Source organism: Chiloscyllium plagiosum, chromosome 1 (assembly GCF_004010195.1).
Source record: "Chiloscyllium plagiosum isolate BGI_BamShark_2017 chromosome 1, ASM401019v2, whole genome shotgun sequence".
In the NCBI taxonomy this organism is placed as follows: Eukaryota; Metazoa; Chordata; class Chondrichthyes; order Orectolobiformes; family Hemiscylliidae; genus Chiloscyllium; species Chiloscyllium plagiosum.
The window spans coordinates 59,311,193-59,326,392 of NC_057710.1; the positions used below are offsets into that span (position 1 = coordinate 59,311,193).

At 38.8% G+C, this 15,200-nt stretch overlaps 1 protein-coding gene across 4 annotated transcripts in view; it reads right to left on the reverse strand.

The window, feature by feature from the left end:
- zfr (zinc finger RNA binding protein) overlaps positions 1-15,200 on the reverse strand; it is a 97,022-nt gene that overhangs the window by 17,047 nt on the left and 64,775 nt on the right. Inside the window, exons 15-20 of one of the 4 annotated variants that reach the window (XM_043687482.1) lie at positions 13,775-13,943; positions 13,102-13,243; positions 5,603-5,700; positions 4,586-4,681; positions 2,274-2,385; positions 268-317 (exon numbers count right to left, since the gene is read on the reverse strand). In XM_043687482.1, the coding sequence (XP_043543417.1) occupies positions 298-317; positions 2,274-2,385; positions 4,586-4,681; positions 5,603-5,700; positions 13,102-13,243; positions 13,775-13,943 (637 nt within the window). In that variant the 3' untranslated portion in view covers positions 268-297. Of the gene's footprint in view, positions 1-267; positions 318-2,273; positions 2,386-4,585; positions 4,682-5,602; positions 5,701-13,101; positions 13,244-13,774; positions 13,944-15,200 lie in introns of those variants that run through there. The other 3 variants (XM_043687475.1, XM_043687472.1, XM_043687485.1) reach the window with 3 other exon arrangements.

Genomic DNA, 15,200 nt, shown 5'->3' on the forward strand with positions numbered 1-15,200 from the left:
AAAGAGGGGGGAGAGAAAGAGGGGGGGAGAAAGAAAGAGGGGGAGAAAAAAAAAAGAGGGGAGAAAAAAAAAGAGGAGGGAGAGAAAGAGCGGGGAGAAAGAGGGGAGCAGGGTACCGATTTTCATAGTATTGATCATATTGAATAGCGGAGCATGCGGAGGGCCAAATGGCCTGCTGCCGCTGCCCCTATTTTCTTCATTTCTTTGAATCATTGCTAGATGCTAAGTACAGGTGTCGCAACAATGGCAAACTAACTGGAGGGGTACCTCAAGAATCAGCGTTGGGGCTCCAACTATTTAGAATTCATGTTGATAACCTTGAAGAAGTGACAGAGAACAGCAAATTTGAATGGATAAATACATTGAACAAAAAATAGGTAAGAAAACTAGACGAGAAACAATAATATCTGCAAATAGATACGATAGGTTAACTGAAGGCCAATAATTTTACAAATGAAGTTATTCAATTTAGTGGAGAGAGTAGAAAAGCAGCATGTTATTAAAAGGAGAGAGATTGCACAACGTTGCAGTACACGAGGGATCAAGAGTCTACTTGCACAAGAATCTCAACGTTAGAATGCAGGTACAACAAGATAAATGGTGGTCTTTAGTGCAAGGAGAATGGAGAATAAAAGTAGAGAAGTCTTGCTACAACGATGCAGGGAGCTGTTGAGACTTCAAGAACAACAGTTTACACTTTTGAACTCCTTACTGAAGGAGGGACACGGAAGCAGTTCATGAGATGGCTGACTATTGATTCAAGGGATGAATGAGTTTTCAAATGAGAAAAAACTGAGCTGGTTAGATCTGCTGGTTTTTGGAAGAATGAGATTTGTTCACATTAAAATACAAAATTCTGAGGAAGCTTGATAGAGTAGGTGATGTAGTTTGGTTTCTCCTGCAAGGAAATATTAGTTTAAAATAAGGAGTCTCCTTTCTGAAGATTGTCAATTGTTTGATTCTTTACTCCAGAAAGCAGTTGAGGCTGGGTCACTGGATTTAAGGCTCAGATGAACAGACTTTTGGCCTACAAGAGATTCAAACAGGAAGTGAAGTTTAGGCCACTTCCAGAACAGTTATGATCTCATTGAATGACACAGCCGGTTTGAAGGGGTGAATGATTTATTCCCAGCCCCATTTCTTAAGATGTTTGAAATGAATAAGAGGAGATACTACTCCTGATTAAGAACATTTTATGAGCAATGAACAAACCTACAGCACTTGGTGTAACATAGCATCACAAAAGCCACCTTTTAGTTGTATAAAAACACAGTCTGGTATCATCAACTAGAGTTCCACATACTCCTGCAGAACTTATTTAAGCTTGCCTAAACACTTAATTTAGTTATTACATCCCCTCCACCTAGTAGGAATGGTGAAAGAACAAAAGGCCATATAGGAGATGGTAGAAGCAGATAGTTTTGGTTAACTTAAATACACATTAAATAAAATTTTGCCAGAAAAATTGAATAATTTTTGAGATAGAGCAAATTAATGATTTGTCACATCATAGATCGCAGATTTAGTCATGTTTGGAGAGGCTTTAGACCTATGATTCCAAAAGCTCTGCACCAAGATATTGCACATATCATGCCTTTGTCTGCTGCAAACTAATTGACAGCCACGTGTTAAAATAATAGTTGATGCATAATCAGGGCCATCAAGATAATTGAAAGAAAATTAGACTTTTTTTAATAATTGTCAGTTCCCATGTTTCCAGAATCCTCAAATACTGAATTCAGAGTGTATAGGTTCAGCCAATTAGTGTAAACAGGATTTAATTCCAAATTCCACAGCAGCATTCCATCTCAGAAAGAACTTTTGACAGTTAGGATGAAAATTAGGGAAAAAATATGCATTGCTGCACTTGGTCATCCAATCAAGATGTGAAACTGGTTTCAATTGAATTTGTCATTTGTTGATTGATTCGGACTTCTGACAAACCCTTTTTCCCACCTTGCTCCTACACCTCCATGCTCTGCTTAGATTTTGAACATATCAGAATTAAATGTTCTTGATTTAAATTTCTTTACCCAAAAGGTTGGTGAGAGTATGGAATATTATGCCACAATATGTAATTGAGACGGTAATCATCACCAATTGTGAACAGAAAAATATATATGGATGGAAACTAAAAAGGTTTTAATAAATAGCAGGGTAATGGGATTGACAACACAGACATACAGGTTGAATTTGTTTGGCTTGGCATTTATTGAACCATCTAATAACTAACACTTGCATTTGTTTATTTAAAAAAAATACAAAGATCTCACCTGGTAAAAGAATTCCAGAAGCAACACATTCAAAAACTCTCCTCATGGCATCACCAGGGCTAAGTGGTCCAGAAGCACTGCTGATTACCTTTTCCACCAGCAATTCCATGGCCTATGTAGAGTGCACAAAAGAAATTAAGTCACGTGGCCTACTAACATGAAAAATAGCATTGATGGGTGAAGAAAGAGATGAGTCATGGTAGTGGATGAAGCAAAAAATTGAGACAAAAGAAGGAATCGAAGATTTGTTAAAAGATGGGTTTTAAAGAGACAACCTCGAGAGTGAAAAATCAAAGTGTGGAATAATCAGGTTTTGCAGCATCTTTGGAGAAATGGAGTAAAGGTTTCAAGTCAAATACAACTCCTCTTCTGATCTGAAGATATTGACTATTTCTAGCACTTTCTTAATTCAGATTTCCTGTATCCACAGTATTATGCTCTTATTTTAGAAAGTTCTAAAAGAAGACCAGCAACTGCAAGAACAGCCTCAGGGAAAAAAAAAACTGACAAGAAATCAAAGGAACAGATGAGCACAGATTTATTCTTAATTCATCCAAATGATGTGAGCTTCACTGGCTGTGCGAGCAATTATTGCCCATACCAAATTTACCTTCAAGTTGATTTTGAGCTACTTTTTCGAGTTCACTGAGTTTAGGGTCACCCACAATGCTGCCATAATGTTGATCCAGTAGCACTGAAGGAATGACAATATATTACCAAGTCAGGATTGGTGAGTGGCTTGGACAGGAACTTAGAGGTGGTGGCGTTCCCATCTCTTTGCTGTCCTTGTCCCAGGTGGTATGGTCATGGGTTTGAAGGGTGTTGTCCAAGGATCCTTGGTGAATTTCGAGTGTATCATGCAGATGAAATAAGCATTTTCTAATCTACCTGTGCAGATGTTATTACACACCCTGCAACAGGTGGGACTTCAACCTGGGTCTCCAGAGGTAAGGACACCACTGTGCCACAGTACATCAGAGTTGGAGGAAGTGAATGTTTGTGTACATGGTGACAATAAAGGTGGTAGCTTTGTCTCTGATGGTACCTTGCTTAAATGTCCTTGAGGCATACATCTAGACAAGCTTTCTGAACAGGATGAGGTTGTGGAAATATCCAAAAATATTGGGACATTCAAAGGGAATTCACTGCGATATAGTAATTGGTGTGTGGCATTTGTCCAGGGAAGAAATTAAAAGGGGGAGGGGGGAAAAAGGAGAGAGAGAGAGAGAGAGAGAGAGAGAGAGAGAGAGAGAGAGAGAGAGTCCACCTCTGATATCAGTTTCAAAAATCACTATTTTCCAGTCCCTTTCAGGCCTGAGGAAATTGTATTGGACTCAAAACATAAAATCTGTTTCTCTCTCTCTCCACAGATGCTGTCAGACCAGCTGAACTTCTGCAGCATTTTCTATTTCTGTCAAAATTTTAGCATCCGCCTTACTTTGCTTTCATTAAAGTGCTATTTCTTTTAGCCCTAATGATCCTAACTCTCTTCATACTGAAGGCAAGGTTTCTCTACTTATTATGTAGCTAGTTTCTATCATCCTGAACAGAAATAATTCTGGCCAACCTGAAAAAGACTGAAGATATTTATCACACTGCATGGTCAAAGTAGTTATAGTTTAAAGATCAGTTCGTAAAATATCCCTGTTCCACGTTTTAAGTGCTGTTCTTCCATTGAGTATTGGCATTGCCAGGTGTCATTATTTGAAAGCATTTCTGCAATCAAGTGCTGAGGAGATAATTAGGTAGAAATATTTATTTTAAATCGGTGTCACATTTAGATTTACAAAATATTACAACGTCCAGATAGATGTTCTTGCATTAGAATAAACAGTCATACAAAGAAGTTAGGAGTCAAAGCAATCTACAGGCCAGCAAAAAGACCCTTCAACCCATCAAGTCTGAACCAATCAAAAATAGGCACTTAACTATTCCAGTCCCAATAGATGGCCCCTGTATGGCTTGACATGACAAGTGCATATTTCAATGCTTCATGACTGTTATGAGGGTTTACTAGAACTTATTCTCTTACATATTTATCAAAAAAAGGGAGGTGATAGCCTACTGGTATTATCACTGGACTGTTAAATCCAGTGACACAGATAATGTTCTGGGTGACAAGCTTTCAAAACCCATTATGGCAGTTGGTGGGTTTTGAATTCTGATACCCATTTAATGGTCATCTTTTAATACTACATTGCAAATGGATATTATTCTGTGCAATCAGTCTGTTCCCTTAACCCTGCTAAAGTCAAGCATGCTCAACAAGTAGGTTTTATGCATCTCACTGAGCAAATGACAGCCACACTCACCCAGCTTGGCAATGCTCCCCAAGTAGGCACACGCTGGCAAAGATCACGAAGGATGCGAATAATAATCACACAAGACTGCAAGCCATTGGCTCTAGCCTAAAGTAGAAATAAAAATTTAAGTCATGTGACGTTAACCAGTCTCCAAGCTAGAGACTAGATAATGGGAAAAACACTGCTGCTTCAAAACAAAAGCTTGTAAAGATGGTGGATTAATTAAAAATATATATCCAGCACTTTACTCATGAGTGTACAGTCTACAGCAGAATTTTTCTGTTCTGTGGAAGAAATGGGGGTCAAAGTACACAGCAGAAACAGGAAGAAGCTGGCCTAGCTCATCTTCCTGGCCTCTTGAGAACTTCTTGTCCCGCACGTTCTTCCTTTATTGTATATCAAAAGAACATGGAATTTACACTGAAAAGTCTACAATTTCACAGAAGATAAATTGAAAGAATCAATAAAAAAGTCACGGAACACAGAGTAGACTGCCTTTTCTTACTGCATATTTAACACACTGCAAACTCACAGTAAGTTAGGGCAACTTCTCGGTCTCCCGTGTTATCATACAAACGTTAAATTTCAAAATAAAATTATAAATGGAGCGGGTGAAGAAAAGTTTACAAAAGCTAAGCATAAAGCATTTCAAATTCCCTTCTAAAAGCCGGTTAAAACTGCAGCCTTATGGAACAATTACATCAACACAATACTGATAAAGTGCAAACATTATGTAAAGCGACACAAGGATGCCTCATGCTACAGTCAATGACCAGAAAAAAAGTTAATGAACAATTTAAAATGTTTTAAACAATAGAAAAAGGGAACCAAAAGAAAAAAAAACAACAAACAAAAAGGGGTAAATCAAAAATATTTTTCCTGGTCACTTTTAGGCAAAGGCACGATCAATGTAGGCAGCCTTGGGAATATTAGGTTTACAATGTGATAGCTCATTTTCATGGAAAAGTCATAAACTCAATTATCTCTCATAAGGCTACAAGAAGAAAGTAAAATGATGTTCCGAACCTGGAACCACTTAGCGTGGCGTAGAGCAGCCAGAGCGTCAAGGCATTTTTGCCTGTCCAAGACGTCCGGTGGATCTTTCACCATAACCGAGGTTACATCTAAAATGGATCGAATTGGCAAAGTGCAGTGAGGAATGGGTGTTTGACCAGGTAGGCATGTCATTTCAGAAACATAGCCATACTGCCACACGTACTACCCAAAACTGACATTTCTTAAATGAATACTTTTTTTGTAAAATATCCAATAAATTCCAATTAAATGCATTATAATACTTGAGGTTTTTTGATGTCTCAAGTGACTCAATGAACATGAGGTTTTGTTGACACTTTTAAAAACACTCAGTCTAATCGTATAAATACAGACTCTGCTTCAATTATTAGTTTGTCCTAAAGTACAAGGAGGACTAGTAGCCACACTTCACCAGCCAATTCAGAACATATTATAGAAGGGCCTCCAGAAATCCATGTAGAGAATTTAGAAGAATCTTGTAAACATGAAATTGTCAATTGGTACGGTACATATTTTAATTAGTTCACTGGTATTTCATTTTGTTTATGCAGAAGGAATGTCTCTTAAATCCACTGTACATTAGTGTTTAAAATTTTATCTAACCTGGAGTTTCCATTCAATGCCAGATACAAGACATTACAATAATTTTGCAGTACATAGTGATCTAGAAAAATGACTACAGTCATAAATAAATAGAAATCCATTCCATTTAATAAGATCATGGCCAAACTGTAACCTTAACTCACTTTCCTGCCTGCCCACCAATCCCAATTCATCAAATTTCCTTGTCAATCAACAATCAATCCAACACTGCTTTGAGTATATTGCATGACACAGCTTTGACTGCTGTCTGGGATAGAGAACTCTAAAGTACTCTCAGATTCTCATGTTTCAATAACAACACCTCTCTTTCTTCTAAATTTCAAAGAGCATAACCTGCTCAACCCTCTTCTCATTATACAACCTTTTCCTCCGAGGAATCAGCTGTGAATCTTCTTTGATAGCTTCCAAACAGAATTACATCCTTTCTGAAGCAAGGAGATCAAAATTATCAACACCATTTCTGATGAAGTTTCATTAAAGCCCAAACAGCTATAGCAAGACTTCTGTGTTTACAGTCCTTTTGCCTTGAAATGAAGGCAAACACTCAATTTACTATACCCATTAGCCAGTTTTGTGATTCATACATGGGCACACCAAATTCCTCTAACATATATTTTGCAATCTCTATTTGAATAACATTCTAGATTTTTATTCTTCCTGCAAACTGAAAAAGCTCACATTTTCTCGTACTGTACCCATCTGCCAAAATGTTGCTTGTTCTCTTAGCGGCACGGTGGCACAGTGATTAGCACTGTTGCCTCACAGCGCCAGAGACCCAGGTTCAATTCCTGCCTCAGGCGACTGACTGTGTGGAGTTTGCGCGTTCTCCCTGTGTCTGCGCGGGTTTCCTCCGGGTGCTCCGGTTTCCTCCCACCATCCAAAGATGTGCAGGGTCAGGTGAATTGGCCATACTAAAATTGCCTGTAGTGTTAGGTAAGGGGTAAATGTAGGGGTAGGGGTAGGGGTGGGTTTTGCTTCGGCGGGTCGGTGTGGATTTGTTGGGCCGAAGGGCCTGTTTCCACACTGTAATCTAATCTAAATCTAAATCTTAACCTATGTGCCTTTACAGACACCTAATCTCTTTACAACTTGCTTTATCTTTTTTTGTGTTGAGCAAATTTAACTTTGATGTAAACAGTGCCTTAATCTTGGTCAATAATGTAAATTGTCCTGATGTCCCAGCACTGATCCACTGATCCATAGAACATACAACGTTACAGCACAGTACAGGCCCTTTGGCCCTCGATGTTGCACTGACCTGAGAAATTAATCTGATGCCCATCTAACCTACAGCGTTCTATTGTTATCCATATGTATGTCCAATGCCCATTTAAATGCCCTTAACGTTAAGAGTCTACTATTATTGCAGCCAGGCTGTTCCACGCCCCTACTACTGAGTAAAGAAACTACCCCAATATCTGTCCTAAATCCATCACACCTCAATTTAAAGCTATGTCCCCTCGCATTAGCCCTCACCAAAGGAAAAAGGCTCTCACTGTCCATCCTATCCAACCCTCTGATTATGTTGCACATCTCAATTAAGTCACCTCTCAACCTTCTCTCTTACGAAAACAGCCTCAGTTCCCTCAGTCTTTCCTCGTAAGATCTTCCCTCCATAGTAGGCAACATCCTTGTAAATCTCCTCTGAACCCTTTCTAAAGCTTTCACATGCATCCTATAATTTGGTGACGAGAACTGCACGCAATACTCCAGGTGTGGCCTTACCAATATCTTGTTTAGCTGAAGCCACCTTGTGGCTCTGAAACTCAATCCCCGACCAATAAACACCAACACACCATATACCTTCTTAACAACCTTATCAACTTGGGTGGCAACTTTCAGGGATTTATGCATCTGGACTCCAGGATCCCTCTGTCCATCTACACTGCCAAGAATTTTACCATTAGCCCAGTACTCTGCATTTCTGTTACTTCTTCCGAAGTGAACTATCTCACACTTTTCCGTATTAACCAGCATTTGCCACTTCTCATCTGCATCTTCTCTATGTCCCTGTGTAACCCACAATATCCTTCAGCACTATCCCCAACACTGCCTACCTTAGTGTCATCTGCAAATTTACGAGCCCATCCTTCTACGTCCACCTCCAGATCATTTATAAAAATGACAAACAGCAGTGGCCCCAAAACAGATCCTTGCAGCACACCACTGGTAACGGAGCTCCAGGATGAACATTTCCCATCAACCATCACTCTCTGTCTTCTTTCAACTAGTCAATTTCTGATCCAAACCGCTAAATCACCTTCAATCCTGAAACTCCATATTTTGTGCAATAGTCTACCATATGGAACCTTATCAAACGCCTTACTCTAAGTCCATATACATCACATCAACAGCCTTAACCTTATCCACCTGTTTTGTTACCTTCTCATAGAACTCAATAAGGTTAGTGAGGCACCACCCACCCTTCACAAAACCATGTTGACTATTCTTAATCAAATTATTCCTTTCCAGATGATTATAAATCCTCTGTCTGATAACCCTCTTTGACATTTTACCTGCAACCGAAGGAAGGCTCACTGGCCTATAATTACCAGGGTTGTCCCGACTCCTGTTCTTAAACAAGGGAATAACATTTGTTATTCTCCAGTCTTCTGGCACTACTCCTGTTGACAATGATGACAAAGGCCGAAGCCAAAAGCTTTGCATTCTTCTCCCCGGCTTCCAAGAGAATCAGAGGATAAATCCCATCCGACCCTGGGGCCTTATCGATTTTCAGATCTTCCAAAATTGCTAAAACCTCCTTTGTCAACCTCAATCTCATCTAATCTTGTAGCTTGTATCTCCGTTTTCTCACTAACATTGCCATTTTTCAATGTGAACACTGACAAAAAGTATTCATTAAGCCCTTCCCCTGCTCAGAATCCACACACAACTTCCCACTACTATCTTTGATTGGCCCTAATCTTACTCTAGTCATTTTTTATTCCTGATATACCCATAGAAGGCCTTAGGATTTTCCTTGATCTAAACATGTCCCCTCCTGGCTCTTCTTAGCCCTCTCTTTAGATCGTTTCTGGCTAACGTACAACTCTCAAGCCCCCTAACTGAGCCTTTACACCTCATCCTCACATAAGCCTTCCTCTTGACAAAAGATTCAACTTCTTCAGTAAACCATGGCTCCCTCTCTCGACAACTACCTCCCTGCCTGATAAGTATATATTTATTCAAGGAACAGCTACTGAGGGTCCTTGATAAGCTCCACATTTCAAGAGCGTCCATCTCCTGCAGTTTCCTTCCCCATTCTATGCATCCTAAATATTGCCTAATCGCATTATAATTGCCTTTCCTCCAGTTATACCTCTTTCCCTGTGGTATATACTTATCCCTGCCCATTGCTATTGTAAACATAACCGAATTATGGTCGCTATCACCAAAGTGCTCACCTATCTCCAAATCTAAAACCTAGCTGGGTTCATCCTCCAGTACCAAAGCCAATATGGCATTGCCCCTTGTTGGCCTGTCCACCTACTGTGTCAAAATACCCTCCTGTACACATTGAACAAAAAGTGACCCATCTAAACTACTTGAACTATTGTATTCCTTGTCAATATTGGAGAAGTTAAAGTCCTCCATAACAAGTACTCTGTTACTCTTGCTCCTATAGAGAATCATCTTTGCTATCCTTTCCTCTACATCCCTGGAACAATTTGGAGACGTATAGAAAACTCCCAACAAGCCGACCTCTCCTTTCCTGTTTCTCACCACAGCCCAAACAACCTCAGTGGGTGAATCCTCAAATGTTACCTCAGGTGCTTGAACACTTCCCTTGGTTAACAATGCCACACTCCCTCCTCTTTTACCATCTTCTCTGTTCTTGCTGAAACATTGAAATCCCAGAATCTGCAAGAACCATTCCTATCCCTCCTCTAGCCATGTCTCTGAAATGGCCACAACATCGAAATCCCATTATACACATTTCAAACCAACATCCTGATTGTCTGTGCCCTCTCATGATGTTGTAAACCTATCCCTGACCTCACTACCCTCAACTTCCTGTACATTGGAACTACAGTTTAGGTTCCCATTCCCCTGAGGCATTAGTTTAAACCCCCCCGAACAAGAGGAGCAAGAGGTTTTTCATTTGTGGTTTTCAAATCGACTGGGACAGTTCCAGAATCTATAGAAATTTCAAAGATGACAACCAATGTATCCCTCTGCAGCCACTTCATCGAAGACCCCTGCAGTCTATCGGGTCCAAGGGAACTGTCAGCCTTTAGTTCCAATAGTTTTCGAAGTGCATTTCGCACTTAATTTTAAGCTATTCTCGGGAAACTTGCATTTCCTACAATAAAAACAGATATAAAATGCCTACTTAATACTTTCACCCTTTGCTTGCTTCTCATCAACTCCCCAGTCTCACCTTTTAAAAAAAACCAACGCTTACTTCAGGCATTCTATTTATGAATTTGCAAAAACTCTTACCATCTGCAATTATATTTCTAGCTAGCTTTCTCATGATACACAAGATACATTATTTTTTCAATTCCAAAGTGAAAAAACATTACCTCAACAGTACCCTTGTTTTAAAGGTTCCTTAAAATATCTTTTATTTAGATAAATGTGAAGGATACAAGTGATAGAAGTTTATAAATTACATCCACAAATATCGCAGCTTATCTGGAGGTATGTACTGTCATTATTGGATATAATGCAGAGGCATCCTGATATTAAACCTCAAATGTTAATACACTGACATTGAAAAAGAACTACCAGGCCAGCAAAGCTTAGTTTCCAAACTAATTTTTTCTATGATTTAAGACCTCAGATCCAAAAAATGGTTTTAACGCTTAAGGTTAACCAAATGTTTTTGACGATTGATTTGAAAATTAGAGTTTTAGTTTAAGCAGTGTACTTAGGAGTGACAAAGTCACCAGTAGAACGTGTTATCCATTTAGGTAATTTTCACAGTAACATTTAGGCAGCACAGTTTACTCCATTTAAATAAACTTCACTTGAATTACTGAAAACTTAATCTCCAAAGTTTGGATGATGGTGTGATTATTTATTAAATTGTCTATGCCTTATTATTTAAAATATCTGGTCGAAAATCACTAATTAGGAAATTTCAGTAATTGTTAATGAATACTGAAATCTGTGTCAGTAACCAAGGATTCTTAAAGCCCAGAGGGAAATTATGGTAGTTTTATTCTAACCTGAGATGACTTTGATTTTTGGTACAAATGAAAGGGCAGTGATTTTACTTCAGCAATTTCAATATGCTATTCAGCTATGATTTGTTCACAAATGTTGTTGCGAGATGGTGTGTAAAATGATTATTGGACTGCTTTGAAAATAATGAATTTTTGTGGCCCTGCTAAAGTTTCATAGAAATAATTATCACCTATATTTCAGCAGCATCAAACTAAGTCAAAGAAAGCAGGAAAGGAAATGGAATTCTGCAAGAACACTTAAGAGATAGACCGATACCACATATCTGGCAGTATATGTAATGCTGGATAACATACCAGACATTTCCTTATAAACAAACCACCAAAGCAATTTGAATGTGTTTAGTTTGGAACTACACAATTTTAGAAATTGAACTTCAATTAAATGTAATTTTGTATAAAAGGGGATTGTGAAAGACAATTTACTTAATTTTAAAGAAAGTAAAAATATCCGATACCAACACTAAGTGGCATTGTTCGATCTCTAGATACATTTTATATATAAGCAAGGCTGGAGTGGCCCCAGTCCATCCAACAACTGTGTGGCAGGTGTGGCTAAGCTCTTACAAAAACCTTGGTCAAAAATCCTTCCGATGACGTGGCAGCAGCCCCTGAGAGGATTCGATTCTTGCTGTTGATGCTAGAAGGCTTTGGACTGAATCCATGAGCTATGGATAGATAAAAACAACCATCTTGCTGGAAATCTACATCCCAACAAAGGTCACAAATAAGTTATTGCAGAGTCAAAACCAGCAAAACACGCAGACTCAACTTGGCAGCAGTCTAACAATTAAGGGAATTTTTTCCTTATACCCGTCCCTTATCCATCAGAGATTCCTCTCGCAAAGCCTTCATTAGTAGTAGTTTAGTAACTCCCCTAAGGATTTTCTGAAAGCCTACAATAAAATCTGGCATTTTACATTACCAGGGCTCTAAAATTCAATGAAATGCAAGAATATTGTGCTGTTCCTCAGGTCAGAAGTGACAAAAAGTTTGCTCATTTTTAAACTGTACAATGTTGTTACTCAAAAGATATTCGATTACTTTGGTGCCTGGGATTTATCTTCCCCCCCCCCCCAAATTAAATCCATATTTTTGAAAAAAATTACCCATTACTGTTAAAGCTTTAGCTCGTTTTCTGGAGACAAAAAAAATCAGCTTTACAGTTATATGTCAGCAACTCAAACAAGATGCTTCAGCAGACAACTCAAGTTAATTAGCATTCCTCAGGCCATGTTACCAGTTATTTCATATTGTGGTTTTTAATTTTTTAGGATATCAAGTGCCTGTCACATCTAATAAGAGTTTCCAGACAACAAATCTGAATTTAAGAGCCCTGTTCTGTTATAAGGAATCCCATGAATTATGTGAAAAATGTTTAAAAATATGAACACCAACACACTTGGAAGTTATATTACAAAAATATTCTTAAGAATACAGGGTTCAGCTTGCACTCAGGGGAGCCATGTGTTGAATACCAAGGGACCTCAATAGTGAGTTCTACAACACTTTCCTTTACGATCACAGTCAACTTCACATATTGCACACAATAACATGCTTTGAATTCCACTTTCTTTCAAGTCTCTTATATACTGAAAAGTGTCATAGAGTAACTCCTAGGGCCCATTGGCATCTGAAGATAGCAGGAAAAAAAACAGAACAGAGAAGCAAACAAGTAAAGAATCTTAGACATCCAACCTCCATCCCTCATGTTCTCCTCTCTAATGACCGGGGATGTAAGTGTGATGGTGACTTGCATTTTTGGTTCCGTATATGAATTGAGTAGTATGGCAGAGTCAGGTATGCAGCACTTCACTTCATATTTCTCAGGAGTGGTTACCTGTAGTTAGATTTTTAAAAATTAGCTCCTAAAAGCTGACCAATACACTGTTCAGCATTACAAACATCAAAACAGAAATTGGAAAACAGTCAAAATTTGTAAACAGAAATAAATTTTATGTTTTCCTTTTTACAGATGGTGAAATTTACAAATTACTATGAATTTTTAGTTTCACATTCCCAACATCTGTAGTTTTTCCATCACCTCTTTTGATACAAAAGGAGACAAAAATAAATACTGAACTTTTGCAGCAGTGGCACTTTCTATCTTTGGTTGAAAAAAATTAACACGTTTCTAGATCCCATTTCATGAAAATGTCAGGATATCAACACTGAAACTCTACCAAATGGTCTTATGTCCTGTGCTCAGAATAACTGCCTGTAAGCCACAGGTGCCTGCCAAATGTAATAGCAAAAAGAAGTTCTGTTAATCTACCAATTCAAGTCAGTCTGGGTTTAGGAAGCAAAATTATGCTAAAGGCATGTTTTAAAATCAGTCACCAGAGTTTTGTTTTGAGCAAAAGTACCATACCGCAAGCTGCTTTGGCAAGTTCTCTGCAATGCGATTTAGCAGTGTTCCGGTTGGTTTCTCTGCACAGAGCAGAACAAGGTTCACATTTTTGTCCCCACGTAACAGCAACCCTTTGGCAAGCACACCAACTCGCATTACACCTTTCAAAGCTCTCTGGCTATCGTCTCTTCTGTAGCAAGTTTGGGTAGGAGAGATAAAAAATACAAATCAAGTTTCTGTCCCGACTGTAGTTATTCGTAAAATAGTAAAAGCATTAGTTGATTTCAAGACCAAGTTTCAAACTCTACTTTTCTCACGACTTGAATAATTCTGCCCCTTTGTGCGCATCACTTTTACTTAAAAGTTTCTTTGTACCAATTTATATCCCTTTCCATCAAAATCTGGTGAGAAGCAGAGGCCATAATTATTTACAATATATACATGATTTGGATGAGGCAAGCAAATGTACTACACCCAAATTTATCGATGACACCAGAAGAGGTGAGAAATCAAGCAGTGAGGATGACAATCTGCACAGGGTTATAGAGGAGAAAGTGAGGACTGCAGATGCTGGAGATCAGAGCTGAAAATGTGTTGCTGGAAAAGCGCAGCAGGTCTGGTAGCATCCAAGGAGCAGGAGAATCGACGTTTCAGGCATGAGCTCATTCCTGAAGAAGGGCTCGTGACCGAAACGTCGATTCTCCTGCTCCTTGGATGCTGCCTGACCTGCTGCGCTTTTCCAGAAACACATTTTCTGCACAGGGATATAGACATGGTAAGCATATAGGCAAAAATTTGGCAGACAGAATATAATGAAAGAAGCTTATTCACCTTGGTAGGAAGATTAGACGGGCAGAATATTATTTAAATGGGAAAAAACTACATTAAGCTACAGAACAGAAAGATTTGGGAATCCTAATCCATGAATCATGAAAGGCTAGCATCCAAGTTCAGTAGGTAATAGGGAAAGCAAATGGAATGTTGGCCTTTATTTCAAAAGGGAATGGAATATAAAAATAGGGAGATTTTGCTAAAAATATACAAGGCACTGGCAGGCTACAACTGGAATACTGTAAACTGTTTCGGGCCCATTATCTAATAAAAGAAATGCTGACATTGGAGGCTGTCCAAGTAAGGTTCACCAGGTGAATGCCTGGTATGGAGGTACTGTCTTATGAGGAGAGGTGGACTAGATTGTGCCTGTACTCACTGAAAAACACAAGGATGAGAGGCAACCTAATAGAAGCATTCAAGGTTCTAACAGTAGATGCAGAAGGTCACTTCGCCTTGTGGGAGAGACTAAGATCAGCCAGCATTATCTCAGTTTGATATCACATAGTTAAGACAAGTAGGGATGAATTTCTTCTGAGGAAGGTGAATGTGTGGAATTCTTTACTGCAGAGGACTGTAGAAGCTGGGACAATAAAGTATATTCAATGTTGAGATA